The sequence below is a fragment of the Dermacentor albipictus genome, chromosome 9, assembly GCF_038994185.2.
Source record: "Dermacentor albipictus isolate Rhodes 1998 colony chromosome 9, USDA_Dalb.pri_finalv2, whole genome shotgun sequence".
Taxonomy (NCBI): Eukaryota; Metazoa; Arthropoda; class Arachnida; order Ixodida; family Ixodidae; genus Dermacentor; species Dermacentor albipictus.
Window position 1 is genome coordinate 38,735,857 of NC_091829.1, and position 15,083 is coordinate 38,750,939.

Below are 15,083 nucleotides of genomic sequence, written 5' to 3' on the forward strand. Positions count from 1 at the left end.
ACGCTTTCGTGGAAATGAACAGAGTTTGTGACAGAAGCGCCACTGCCACTACACTCTTTCGAAGAGCAAGATCGCGGACAATTTTAGAAAGTGTGAGGTCACTAAACTTTTCGCACCGAAAAACGCGCCTCTCTCACCTTTTTGTTTGTTTGTTTCCACGTGAGAAGTACCGTCGCGCCGCGTCGCGTCGGCCGCTAACATTTTTTTTTTTTTTTCCCTTGTTTCGTTCTCGCATCGTAACGTACGCCTGACGAGGCGACGCGAGAGGTAAACATGGCGGACAGCGACGGCGACAGTGAAGGCGGCAGCATGTATCCGTTGCACGAAAACGTATTTCTAGGCGATGTCCGTCGTGTTTCGGCGCTCCTGAGGACGCACGACGTCGCGCAGAAGGACGTTCACGGTAAGACGGTCCCACACTACCCGGTCGTCTGCTCTCTCGCGACGAGTTTTCGTTCCGTGCCTTCAGCCGGGCATAGGAGAGCTCGAGAGCTCTGCCCCATCGTTTCGATTTCGGGAAAGCTAAACCGTTGCCCACCCGTTTGAAGGAGCCAACGACGTCGGAAGAGAGTCAACCCCGAAATTAACGAACTTGACCCACTGTTTATCTCGTCGTTGAGACAACCGCCGCGAAACACCCTACGAAAAACGTTCCGAATAGGTCTGCCGCGTCTGTCGGTGTCCAGGGGCGGGCGGACGTGAACCGTGTTTGACCGAAGGAGCTGCAGTTGGGGAGCGCATAATTTTCTTACTGCCGCGTTTCCGCCCTCAACTTTCTTTCGGCGTGCCCCGTGGGCGCACTTGTTAACGGTTGCCCGAGAGAGGAAGCGGTTTAAGGGATTTCCGCTCCAGTCTTGACAGTATATCGGCCGCTCACATGTGCTTGGCCTTGGAACGCTTTCGTTCCGTGGGAAAAACTACGGCCGTGGGAACGTTGACGCTGGGATGTCGGCGAGTTTTACGCACCACAGCGGAACGGCATAGGTTACTAAACGGATTATGTGTCGCCTTGCATGGAGCGACGATGTTTATGCGCGTGGAGCCTGCGACAACGAAGCCGATGTGTGAAACGGGAACTGGTAGAAATGAATGAGAACGTTCTGCTTCGCGTGATGTGGCATCGTGCCGTAGCCTGCTGGTGAACGTACAGCGGCTCCGAAGGCTCGGCGTTCGAGCCTGTGTCATGCCGATGTACTCGACATCGTTAACAAACGTAAAAGATGTAACGAACAAAAAGAGAAACACAGATTCGTGTTCTAGTTTAACCTGTTTCCGTTTCAAGTTCAGATGACAGGACGTGCTTGCGTGACGAAAGTACGAAAGCAACACCTGACTTTTTTTTTCTCTCATTTTTTTTAGGAAACACGCCACTTCACTTGGCTGTCATGCTGGGTCAGAAGGGTATGTCCGAAGAACTTTCTCTTTAATTCGAAATTTATAATGCAAGCACGTAAGCAGTGTTGAGTGGTTTGTACTTATTTGTTTCGTGCTTAACTGCAGAGTGTGACAGCACATTTCTTTGGGCAGTGCATTGACATGTCTTGTTAGCTCAGTAAAGGTCACCTGCTGTATTTGAGACTTGTCTTTACGTCATACCATCTGTTCCTTTATTTTCTGAGCATTGTTCACACAAAAAAATATATTTTCTGTTTCGTCACCCCTCTCGTTTCTCGTCGATTAAGGCAATAACTTGTCGAGAAAGGCCATGCTGAAAGACGTGCACATTTTTTTTTTAAGTTCAATTGTTGACGCTATCCCTTGTCTAGACTATTGTATGAAACCAGATGCAGTGTTAAGTTGAAAGTCGAGTTTTTACACAAACTAGATTGTTCGATAGTTCCAGATCATGCCCAACTCATTACACGTATTGTGGTGTTCCTTTTGAATTGAGGCACATTATGTTTGCTTAACTCACAGTTGTGTTCTGCAGTTTATCAATATATGGGATCAGCTATAATTATATGAAGCATTGATAAACAGGGGAAGATAACCCCTCATTATTTTAAACCCTTCTGTGCCTCGCTATATCCCGAATTCTTACCAAATATGGCCAAATTATTTTTAAAAACCCCAGTTGCCAACATTAATTTAGTTCCTCAGAAAGAATAAGTTCACTGTTCCATGTGTTGCGCATTGCCATCTACTAAAAGTGCAAACAAAAAACTTGGTTTGTCCATGGCATTGCTAGAAAATGCAAAGTGCCGCTCATGGAGCTGAACTCGACCGTTTTTACCAGAAATAATGTGAATGAACACAGCTCCTCCAAGGCAGGGAAGAGGATAACTGCTTTTCTCTACATTAGTTTTTCTTCAACTAATTTGTGTGAACACGTAAGTGGGTGCCTGTTTGTGTTCACATTTCTCTAATGTGTTTGTGTGCCTGTGTTTGTATACATCATGCCTCTTGACCTAAGTGGCTGCAGCTGTAGTTCTATGCAGGATGCTTGCCTTTGCTTCTGTCCTAACACAGTCGAGCTTTGTGTACAGTATGAGAAACTTGGCTTGTGGTCATGATTGCCCTTACTTTGTGCTGGTGTTTTCAATTACATGTACTATGTGAAGCAAAAATGTGTTGTCACAAGATAAGAAAATTCACACAGTTTGACATTTCACTCTTCTACATGGCTTGTTTTGTTTAGCATGATGTATGGGGTAATGAAATTGTAGCCTTTTTCCAGAGTTGAAATTATTGAGACTTAAGGCAAACCAGATTACAGGTTGCCATTTCTTAATTCAGTAACGTTGCATATTGGTAGTTGCCTTTTAATTGCAGGTAATGTCACACATTTGACAATATTCTTGCTGCATTTATGCTTTCTCCTGTGAACGCTAACTAGAGAGATGTTCATCTTTTTATTTTTGCACGTAGGGCAACACATGTGCATGAAACACAGAATCCACATAGATATGTAGAACAAACGTTGCACTCTATTTGTTTATGTATCCTTGATTCCTGTGTTGTACTTTTTGTGGGCGGAAAAATGAATTCCCCTGCTCTTTTGAGACATTGAGAGCTTATTCGGTATTGGTGACCCATGTGGTCCACATTATTCCTTTGCTGGCCACAATTTTGTAGCAACGTCTTTCTCCAATGCTAATGCCTTTCGGAACTTATTGTATTTGTGAGTGGCCATGTATGATGCTCCATCCAGGGCAAAGCGTCTTTTGACCACTCGCAAACGCGAAAAGTGCGAAAGGCATTAGCATCGGGGAAAGGCATCGCTACAAAATCATAGCCCTGTGTGCGTCTTCTTTTGTCTTCTGCAGCAGTGTGAATTAACTTTGCATTACCATGTGTTATGTTTTTTTTTTTATTATTTAGAGTGTGTGCAACTACTTTTGGCACACAATGCTCCTGTCAAAGTCAAGAACAGCCAAGGTTGGAACTGCCTAGCAGAAGCTGTCAGTTACGGGGATCGTCAGACAAGTGAGTTGATTTCTGGCCAACGTTGTTCTATGAAACATTTTGTTTTTCTGTTATCACATTTGCAGTGTCCTTGTTATGTACCTTTAGCAAGGAAGTTTGAGGGGCAACTTTAAGGATCTTTTGAAGATCCACATATCGCAGTGACATTGGTATTTAGTATACTGTAGGACTGGGTGCCAGCGTGAGATGTCCGCTGCGTTGACCAACCTGCCAGCCATGTCTTGCTTGTGTACAAACTGTGAAGTCAAACTGCAACTGCAAACTTCAAACTGCAAATGTACCAAGCAGATGTACTTAACAAGATGGACAGATATCATTTTTGTGAAACAACTTGGTCGTTGCTAAAATAATTTGCTTCAATATTCCGGAGCCGTATTCTCACTGATTACTTTTGCTATATCGCTGTCAGTGTGCTTTGAATGGCTGAGCCAGTGGACGGGATGCCCATCACTCCAGTGAGGCATTGTGGTAGACATCAATGCACACAAGTGAAGTGCATCTGAAAGCAGTCATTGTAAAATACACGGCCTCTGTGTATAATTCACGTTTTGATAAATGTATGTTGCATTAAATGGAACTGTGTCTGTTGTTTCAACATGCTCTCATGTGGGTATGCGCAGTACTCTCCCTGTTAAGGAAACTCAAGCAGCAGTCGAGGGAAGCAATGGACTTCCGGAGGCCAGATCTCGTGCGTATTTTGGAACTCATGGGCGATTTTTACATGGAGCTCAAGTGGGACTTCCAAAGTTGGAGTGAGTTGACTTCACCTCATTTCTTTGCAATTTTTTACATGACAAAACTGTCCATATACAGGTTGTTTAGTGCAGACGAATTTGTTGCAATTAGCTACTTTAAGTGTGATATAGTGTGTAGTAGAACTGACAGTTGGGCAAGTTGGTAATGGTTCATTTCATCAGTTTCCCATCTATAGATGTCATTTGGTCATTCTGATTATTTTGTGTGTGTGACAAGGCAGAATTGTATGAAGGATGCTTGTTAAGCCTAATGTTATAAATGCTGTTTTATAGACTTGGGAGAAGTGCTTTGTGCTTCACCAGCCTCTATAAGCTTCTTTAAATTTTGTTTACAAGTTTTCACTTTGAGAGTGAAGCATCAAATTTAGCAGCTTTATGTGGTTATGCATCCTCAGGTTATTTCTTGATATATGTATAGCTTACTAGAAATGTCCTTCGGTTGCATCGACTTAGGCTAAACCATTTACAATAGTATTTAGTTTGCATATTTTACAGCGTAAGCTGTTATGGGCTCAGTTCGATAGCCGTTTCGGTTAGCGATGTCCGCTGCTGCCGGTGTCCATTGCAGCTATTGCCAGGAATGAGGGGGGGGGGGGGGAAGCAGTTCCCGCCAGGATTGAACCCGGGCCCTGTACGCGGGAGTCGGCTACTGTACCACTTCACCATGCGAGCATTTCATAGCTGGTGTGGAAAAATGCCCTATACAGGTGTCCTAGCGTGTGAAGAGTCATGCAGTGTGGGATGCGTGTCCCGTAGCATCGACACATGCACACTTTGCATTGCAGTTGGATATTATTGCACCAGGTAGCATGCCATGTATCCTGTCACTTGTCACACGATGTGAGATGTGCGCGGCACAGTGTCGATACATGCGAACTTTGCATTGCAGTTGCATTGTATTCCACCAGGTGTCATGACAAGCAGCAGTTGCGTTGTATCATGCCAGATGTAAAGGGATGTGACATGTGCTCCGCATAGTCTCGATACCTGTGTTTGTTCTTCGTTACATGTTATGGCACCTCCTCGAAATGTATGAACTGCTACTGAAGAAGTGAATTGTAGAGCTATACGCATGGCGGCAACCAGGCAACGTCAGGCTCAGCAGAGAGCAACGCAAGCTGCAACTCGCCGGCAATGCCAGGCATACAGTTCGGTTCATTTTAGTGCAAATAACGCAAAGAGATAGCCTCCTATTTTCCAGCTTTCACTGTAACTGTGTAGCTTGTGTCATGCAGGCCTGTGACTTTCATTGAATCTTTGTTTTTTAAAGATTTCAGTGATGCTGTTTTCCTTTGTGACATGTTTGCTTTATCTGCAACCAGTGAGTGCATTTTTAATTGTTGCCTGATATTTTTTATGACCTTGTCTGTCTAATTTCTCTTTTCACGATTGCAGCGGGTTTCTGTTCTCTCTTGTTCAGTTTTGTTGCACTCTTGTGACTGAGTAGTTCCTACCGTTTTGTTTGACCAACTACTTTTCTTTCATGTTTTTTTCCTTCCAGTACCATTGGTCTCAAGGATACTGCCATCAGACATCTGTAAAATTCACAAAAAAGGATCAAATATTCGGTTCGTTTCTGTTCCTCAGTTTCACCACACTCGCAGCTGTCTCTGAAATTATTTATAGTTCTAGGATTCTTATTGCATCCTTTCATAGGTAAAGCTTCAAAGTGGCCTTCTTTCTTAAGCTGAAACTTTCATGCAAGCCTTATCATTTGGTTTGAATGCTGTTTGAATGTGTGTGGGAGGAATGTTGTTGGATGGCCGGATGTTTTCCTTGCCTAAAGGGGCCGCCACTTGACTTTTACAAACTCCCCTTTTCCCGAGGCAACGGAAAGCATGTAATTGAAATTTGCCAAGACCTTCAACAGTTACATTGAAAGGCATCGAAATAATGCTTAAGAGATGATTGGGGAAATGTTTACATTGTATGATGCTGGCAACACTGGTAGCAGAAAGCGATGATGATATGGCATCAGAAAAACAGTAATTAGACATTACCACTTTTCCAGCATGCAAAATAAATTTTTATTAAATTAGTAATTCAAATGCGGCTTCTTCAGATATCTGTGACATGTAACACATTCCTACAATAACTTGCATGTTAATAGACAGGCACTTTTATTTCTTGTCAGAGATTCTCAAGCACTTCAGGGCTGTACTTGTATTGCCATTGTATATTTACGAGTGATTTTGAGGGTGCCTGTTTGCATGACACGTGTTGAACTGATAAGATACTTGAGTAGATAAACTTGAGAGATTGAAAGTGTGGTGAGAAAAACTTGCATTGCTGCACATTGTTACATGATACACATTGCACATTACACATTGCACATTACACATTGCACATGATACTGTACGATTAAAAAATCCGGTGAGGGCAAGGAAATGTGTTGGAGTGTGCCTATGTGTGATGTATTCGTAGCCCCACTTTTCACGAGAAAGTACCCTCAGTTCAGTCAAAAGCCCATCGGAGGTACAATGTTTAATTTAAGCAATTTAAGAAAATTTTTTGATGGAATGTAAGAGATGCTCTGATGATGAATGCGTGTATATTTCTGAGAGCTCATGCCACTTGATAACAGTGGTTCACCATGGAATAGTGCATTCTTTTCTACCATTTTCTGCTCCTTAGACGATACTTTGTAATGTCCAGTAAGCAGCAATTCTGACAAGGCTAGGCAAAGTTGGCTGTGCTTGTGTTTGTGGCAGTTCTGTTGAAGCTGGCATTTGCGTTTTTAAAACCTGGATGAGCATTGGAGGGATGCAAAGATGGTGGAACCAGTCCATGTTAGGGTGGCTTATTTATGATTCTAACCTGGAGGTACAGCATCTTGGGTTAGGCGATACAAGATGTCTGGAGAAGCGCACTTGGGGATTCCACATATAAAGAAAGTGAATTCGTCATTTATGGAAAAGCATCTAAGTTCTTTGCATCAATACCCACTGTGGTGGCTACAGCACTCTCTGGTTGAACACAAGGAGGTTTTGGGTTCGATTCTCGGCTTCAGTGGCCACATTTTAACGGGCTAAGTGCAAAAACACGTGTGTACTTTGATTTCGGGAACGTTAAAGAACGCCAGGTAGTCAAAATTAAACAAGAGCCGTCCATCTCTCATAGTCCTAGTGTCAGTCTGGAACGTGAAACCCCACGAATTAATGAACCAGTCTTTTCATCTATGGGAAGAGTGATGTATTTTCCTGCATTGTAAACCTGTTGCACTTGTAAGTGTCAGACCCTTTCAGACGCATTTATATGTAAAGTTTGCCAGAACGCGTATGTCATTCGCATTGTTTCCTTGCTACGCTCTATTTGAGCTGTCCCTGAAGCTGTTGTTGTTCAGAAAGCTTATCTCGTCTTGCCAAGGTGAGAAAGCGGGCTGCTGTCTTAGATAGCAGGCAGTTTTGAGACAATACAGCACTAGCACATTTGTTATTGCCGTCCCTGAACGGTGTACAGCAGGAGCTCATTTCATTGTTTTCCTTGCTTGAATTGATTCAGCTACAAGTTACTTGTGAGTAGAAAAAATTAACAGCAAAAGGCTGTGTGTTTTTGTTTGTATTCCTGATTAGTTCTGTGTTTTAGGTGTCTCTGAAACCCTTTGTTGCCATTCTGGAAGGCTTATCTCTCCCTCCCCCTAGTTCTGAGATAGTACGGTGTATGTTTTGAGGTGACATAGTATTTGCGCACTTATCACTTTCTCCGGATAGTGTGCAGCGACAGTGCAGGTATTTGTCAAATAACCGGATGTTTTACCTGCCCGAATAGATTGCCCGTAAGGACGTTGCCCTAACTTGTCAGTGTTGGAAACCTTGCCGCTGCAACTGACTTTATGTTGTGTATTATTTGAGTTGTAACTCTGCAATCGCAGTAATAGGGTTGTAGAAGAGCAGTTGCCTTGCTTGTACTACGGATAGTTTCTTTGACGTTTTAAGCACTGTAAGGGCTCATATATATCTGTTTTCTACTTGCGGTTCATTTGTGAAGAAACAACTGCCTCAATGTTTTGGTCCCGGCCTAGCTATGAATTTGCTAATAGCGCTATCATAGAATGTAGAAGTGCTGTCATTAAAGGGCAACTCTGGCGATTTTTTTATGTACACTGACCTTGATAAAACTTGAATTTACCTTTTGCATTCTGATTACCTGTGCCAAACAATATGACTACAATGCAGTTATGTTTCCTGAAAATGAATTTTAAAGAGTGGTTGCATCCTCCCAACTCATGTCCACGAATGTGACTTTTTGCTGACCACCATGTGTTTGTGACGTGAGAGTCTACACCGCCAATTCACCAAGGAATGACGAAGCTGGCTCTTTTTCCTGTGACATGACGGCCGACAATCGTCATTTTGACAAACGTGATGACCGGTTCTTTTCTTTGTCTTACTGTAGCACAAGGCATTGAGATTGGGGCTTGTCAGCTGCCTCGTGCGGTGACGGTGGCGGATCAAAAGCAAATGGCGATCCTTCAGCGCTCATTATCATCGCTGAAATTGTCGCAGAAATTGCCGCTGTCTTGTTTGAAAGAGTTCCAAAGAGCTGGAAAAACTCCCCTCGTAGTTGGAATACATTGTCAGCTTCGCTTGTTTGGCATTAGCACCATGTGTACTGCGTGTTCAGCACGCTTTCTCCATGGTTGCATTAAGGTGGTGTAGGATCTGACGTCATCAACTCATTGTAGACGTCGCACAAAGAAGCTGCCTGTTTTGGTTTCAGTACCTAATTTATTGGTTATATAAAATTATGGATGAGTTTCTAAGCAAATTGAACCACCCTACTGGTGACAGGACTATCAGTGCCATTTGAAAATGACAATATCCTAATATAGCTAAGAGAAATGCTCAAGTTGCCCTTTACGTGGTTGTAGACTGCCTTATGGAATTTGTTGCAGAATTTTGGTTTCACTGTTAAAAAAAAGAAAGGTGATGAAAATTGTGAAATTAAGGAAGTTATAAATTAGGTCTGTGATTCTTTAACTTTACAACAGAATATGTATCAAAATTATGCAAAATATGCACAATTAAGAAGCGAGATTTATAATCACCCATGTCTTTTCACCCTTCGTCACTGGTTTGTGTGTGCCACCGCAGGCCATTTTCGTTGGGATTGACCGCTCAGCCCAGTTGTCATTGGCACACAAACGTTATCGCGTTCACTGGGGCTAGTAACAAGAAAAACGAATTGTTGCAAAAAGCATGGACCTGACATTTCATGTTCTGATTACATCTACCCCTCAACACTGTCCTCTTCCTGTACCTGACATTTTGTTCTGTCCCTTCAGGTTAGACACAACACTCGTCGACTTCAACGACATGAAATGGGAGCGCGGTGACATTACTTTTCTTTTTACGGGCAACGACAAACCGTCCAAGTCGCTAACAGTGCTGGACAACAATCTGAAGGTCTACCAGAATGTTCGTTATGAGGTGAATATTTTGGCTTTGCATCCTGTAGCAGCGACTTTGTCATTTGTGACAGCAATGGCATGGGCTTTGCTCTTGCTTTTGTGCGTGGACTTTTACATACTGTTTGCACAAAAATTGTTGCAAAAGTCATGTGATGACTATATGAGGTCGCAGTAGCATTTCAGCATTACAGTGCATTATGAACACAATTCACAAGCTTTTATATATTTATTGTGACAAGATCTACTATATTAGGGTCATTCTAGTGCTTTTTAGGTGATTTGCTGCCCATTACAGCAAGTATGGGGTGGTGTATGCTAACATACAATATGAATCTTCCCAATTTCAAACATTTCTTTTATTCCTTATGAATAGAGTTGCTCATTGATTGACACTCTGCAGGGATCGCTTTGAAGTTAATAATTGGGAGTACGAACAACTGGATTCGTCAGAAAATAACTTTAGTCCAGAAGTGGCCACAAATAGCTTGTCAAAGCATTGCAGCTCTCATATATTCTTGCATGCGACCTGATCAGGCTGTATTTTTGCCGTTGTCATGCTCTCACTACAGATAGATGAAACACCCGCCATGGTTACTTAGTGCTTTAGTGTTGGGGGGGGGGGGGGGGGAGGTCGTGGGATGGGGCAACTGCATTTCAATGGGGGGGAAATGTGAAAAACACTTGTGTACTTAGATTTAGGTGCACATTAAAGAACCCCAGGTGGTAAAGATTAATCTGGAGTCCCCCACTACAGCATGCCTCATAATCAGATCGTGGTTTTGGCACGTAATAACCCATAATTTAGTTTACAGTTAGATAAAAGTATGCCACATGCGTGTACCAAATCTCCGTTCACTGCCAACTTGAGTCAAAAATGGCTGTGCCTTGATAACGGAACAATTGTACAATTTCTTTGCAACAGTCATTGTCCGGCATTTTCCTAGCTTCATTGTCATCCTTGCTGGTGCTGACATTGAAGGTGGAGCTCTTTTTAGTTGGAGCTGTTTGATAATTCCGAGTGTCAAAAGTTAGTAACAGCAGCCAGTAATGTCTCTCAAGAACATGTCGCTATTTAACCCTTTCAGGATACACATATTAATACCAGAAAGAAATGTTTATATTCCATCTGAATGGGCAGAGTGCATCAGAATAAGCAATCAACAAAAAGAAAGAAGAATATTTTGCCCAGACCTTTTTTTGGTTATAGGGTAGCTACACATCGCAGTAAACTGGAAGTAGGCTTCAGCACAAACCATCTACGACTTAGTTTGGAACTATTACAGACACCTCTCATCATAGGCTAGGTGTATATTGTGAGGGTGTCTACCAACCAGGAATTCTCAGGGATTTTGAGTAGTCCGGAAAAACTCAGGGAATTGTGCTTCTACCAGGGAAAATTAGCTGTAATATTATTGAGAGTCGAAAGTCGCGGTAATGCTGGCTCGAGTAACAGACAGGAATCGTAATGAATCGTCTTTGACACCCTGTCATCGGCTGGAGGAGTTGCCAGTGTACAGTCAAAGTTTGACTTTCCGGAGTCCCAATAATTTGGACGGCCCCGCGGCACCACCACGTACCCCATAGAGTTAATGTGTCAGAACGTCTGAAATTTCGGACGCAAGAACTCTTCGCCATCTGATTTTCCGGTCGTTTCGCCATGACTGCATGTCCAAAACGGCATTAGTCAAAGTGACCACTTCTGCCATTTTGATTACCTCGCCGCCTCGAACCGGCGCTCTCGCACGCAGATTCGTTGGCAGCCTGCGTCAACTGCATCAACGCTAGGCCTAGCTGCTTCAACGTTCGCTATGAAGCCTCTTGCCGTTGGGTGCCGTGTTTTTTATTGAAAGGGTTCGCTGCTGTCAGCAATGGCACAAACTCTGCCTTTGGGTTCCTCGTGATTGGCTTAGAAGCTTGGTAAGCACGGTGTGTTGCATAATGCCGGTGCCCAAAAGTCGGCTTCACCTCTCTACAGAAATCTTATTTGGTGAAGCATACGCAAAAGTATTAGTGAAGCATAAGCGTGGGAAGGCGCTATTACCACGGGAAACAGTATGTATTCCTTAATTATACATGCGTGCGCCCAGTATTTCCTGTCACAGTAAGAGCATTGATATGCCTAATACGTGTACTGACAGGCGTTTAGAGCGTTTTCGAATGTGCCTGTGGCGGTTTTAGCCCTTAACGGCAGTAAATGACATGCATTTATTTTTTCCAACTCGCCGATTTTTTGGACGTTTTCGCGGCCCTAGGTAGTTCGTAAAATCGGACGTGGACTGTGCACCTGACCAAGAAGGTGCTTCATATGGTCTGTGGGGCGAGCGAGTGGCTGAAGGAGGACAAGAACAGAAAGGACCTACGCATTGGGGAATGAATGGGAAAGGAAGCGTGCTACCGCTGTTTTGATGGAGCTTGAGCTCAACAAAACAAAGTGTTGGCAGATGTCAAGATGCAGGTGTCCCTCATCCAAACCAAAATAAACCCTTTAAAGCAGTGAAACAAAACACTGAGGCCTCGTGTGCGGGCTGAGAGTATGTCGGGACAATTGAGGTTGACTTACGAGCTGTTGAGAGGTAATCTCTCTTGAGACATAGTTGGAGCCTCATACCAGTGAGCTTACTATCAGTTGATAGAAATAGCTCATATTCGAAAATATTTGTTTCCGTATGCATCTTCTTTTTATTCTTATTTGAGAATGTCTGGCTTGATTTGCATTTTTTTTTTGAAGGCTTACTTGCTGTGCATTTTGCCAACCCCTTCTTTCTATTCTCCTTTTGAATAACACAAACACTACTGCTTAGTATTCAAATTGGACTACGTCGTCTTTTTAAAATTTTTTCATATGCTTACTAGAGAGTGACAGCATCGGCGATATGGTGTCAGCCTGTCTTGACATAAAACAGTTCCGCGTCACTCAGGGAATTTTGCAAAGGCACTCGGGGAAAACCTGGAAATCTCATGGAATTTGGAAATGTCAACTTGGTAGACACCCTGATTGTATTTGCTTAATGTTAGATCCATGATTTCATTGCTGCCGGAAATCTTCCATCAGCCTGTCTCCTCCGACTGTGCTCTCAAAAGAAAGTGAATCGCGCACCAAACTTTTTTCGTGATGCTGTGCTCCTGCTCTAAACCAACAAATGTCACTTGCTGCCTGGCACTCACTGTTAACTGAAGATACCAGAACTTCAACTCGATACCGACATCCAGCAAAAAATTTTTTTTCTTGTTAGTTGCCCTGTGGAAAGAAAAGGTTAACGTGTAAAGGAACAAATGCTTAATACGTGAAAACCATTTGACAACCTGCAAATACAGCCTTTACAACTTAGCGGCTTGGCTTGTGCCAGGCACTGTCGGCGACTGCTTTTTGCTTTCAGCCCATTCAGGGGCAAATTCACATGGCCGAGTAGTAAATGGCTGTGTCTCTTATCATTTTCTATTTCTTTTCATGCAGATTCATTGTGTTGTAAGTAATTTCTTCATGCACTTCCATAACTAAAGTTACTAAGTCAGCATAGCGACGACAGTTAACATAGCTGCCATGGCGAAAGCAGCTGCTGCCTTACATTATGTTGTAACAGAAAGCAAGGTTGTGTTAACGAGTTGCATTTCCCGCTGGCGGATCTGTGGCAGTGAGGTTGCACAGCTGAGCCTGAGGTCGCAGGTTGGATTCCCGGTTGCCGCGGCCGCATTTCTGCGGAGGCAAAACACAGGAAAACACTTCTGTGCTTGAATTTAGGTGCACGATAAAAAGCCCTAGGTGGTCAAAATTAATCTGGAACCTTACGTTATGGCGTCACTCATAATCTCTGTGTTGTCTCGTGATGTTAAATCCCTCGAATCAATCAATCAGTCATATGACAATTGATATTACTATATATGGTAGTAATAACAAATGTTTACTGCCAAATATAACTGTTGGAGTCAGCATTATCAGTTGTGAGTTTGGTCTTTTGCCTGTTGGTGACTCACTAGTTTCTGGTGCCAACTGAGGGAGTCGTCAAAATGTTGGCAGTACTGTACGTCTTACTTACAGTGTCTCTACGGCATATAGTAGTAGAAATTCGCTACCACCAGCATAGTAGCCCCTTCAAGTGCCAGTTAATTCTGTATATTGGAAGTTTACTTTCACCACATTTCTTGCATCATCAGGATCATGAACAGTGTACAACTACAGAATAAATTATGAATTTTCGATTCTGCAGTGGGTTTTTGTAAAGTTATCAAAATGTGGACTCCATGCAAGGGCTCTGTACAGAAGCATCAAATGGAAGAACCGTTTCATGTCTAGCATAATTCTAAAGTACCTATCCAGCCATTTGGAAAATATGCCAGAGGTAAAACATTGCGAAACATAGTGGAAGAAGCGAACCCGCTGCATGACAACAGATTGAGACCGAAAACAAACACCCAGCCATCTACCTACCAACTTGTTTTGCAACTCTTTACAGTCGCTGACTGATAATTAAGACACGGCGGGGATGGCCATAAAGTCAGAATAAATGAGAGTGCGAAATACCTGATCCACCAGAAAATAAGTGACCTTAGTCTTCAAGTGGCCAAAAAAAGATGTGGCATAGTCTTGGATCGTCACTTTGGGGGATACCTTCAATTTTACATGACTACTGCAAGAATCCGTTACGGCATTCTTGGCATTGTGCCAAGCACGCTACCTTATCACATCGTGGAAACGCTGCCACCCGTCGACGTGTTTGTTGGTAGCCATTCGAAATATCAGGAAAGTGAAAGTACCTTCGAAAGTGATTTTTCAAGAATACAGTTGAAATTTGTCAACACCTTGTTGCATGCACGTACACGTGCCTTTGGCCTGACAGTCCATGATAACAATTTCCTTGTGATACTTTTATGCTATATTTCCTTTCATGTTTCTTGTGCTTTGTTAGTGATCAGAGCGATGCTCCATCCCACGCTGTGGATAGGAATGGAACGGGAACTTGCATGAAAAATGGCACAAATCACAAATTAAGCCCTTATGACTTAGGGGCTTGGCTTGTCCTGCGGTTTGCGTGCAGTCAGCGACTGCTATATTGACTTGGCTTCTGTAGTTTCGGCTTCGAAGAGAGTCGCTGGCGATATGACTGACGATGTATCGAAACAATAGTATCTCTTTTTCTGCTCAATTCGGTGAAGTTAGGACACGGCCATGCCCTCGGAGTCTGAATTATCACATGATGCACTGTGAGGGGTCATCAATTTTGGCCATCTTTATACGTGAGGTCTATGGGGCCAGTGGTGGTGCCGCAGAGCCTTTTGAATAATTAAGCATGTCTAAATTATCAATTGGTGACTGTACGTGTAATTCAAGCGTCCAGTGCAGGCCCAATCAGTAGTGTTCCCAAGATGTATGCGACCCATTATGAATATCATTAATTTGATTGCTGCATTTGCTTTTGATACACTATGTGAACATGCACAATTCTGTAAAGGACACCTGAAACGGGTGGTGTGGGTTGTTTTGAACAAATTTGTGG

The 15,083-nt window shown here is 43.1% G+C and overlaps 1 protein-coding gene across 9 annotated transcripts in view; it reads left to right on the forward strand.

Moving 5' to 3' along the window:
- The first annotated feature begins 235 nt into the window (after window positions 1-235).
- Window positions 236-15,083, forward strand: part of LOC135916523 (ankyrin repeat domain-containing protein 13C) — a 55,307-nt gene continuing 40,459 nt past the window's right edge. For 8 of the 9 annotated variants that reach the window (XR_011508415.1, XR_010568965.2, XR_010568966.2 and 5 more), the window contains exons 1-6: window positions 236-403; window positions 1,360-1,401; window positions 3,322-3,426; window positions 4,047-4,178; window positions 5,683-5,749; window positions 9,466-9,610. Coding sequence is in view for 2 of the 9 variants with exons in the window: in XM_065449921.2 (XP_065305993.1) it covers window positions 274-403; window positions 1,360-1,401; window positions 3,322-3,426; window positions 4,047-4,178; window positions 5,683-5,749; window positions 9,466-9,610 (621 nt within the window). In the remaining 7 variants the exon portion in view is untranslated. The remainder of the gene's footprint in view (window positions 404-1,359; window positions 1,402-3,321; window positions 3,427-4,046; window positions 4,179-5,682; window positions 5,750-9,465; window positions 9,611-15,083) is intronic. The other variant, XM_065449923.2, reaches the window with a different exon arrangement.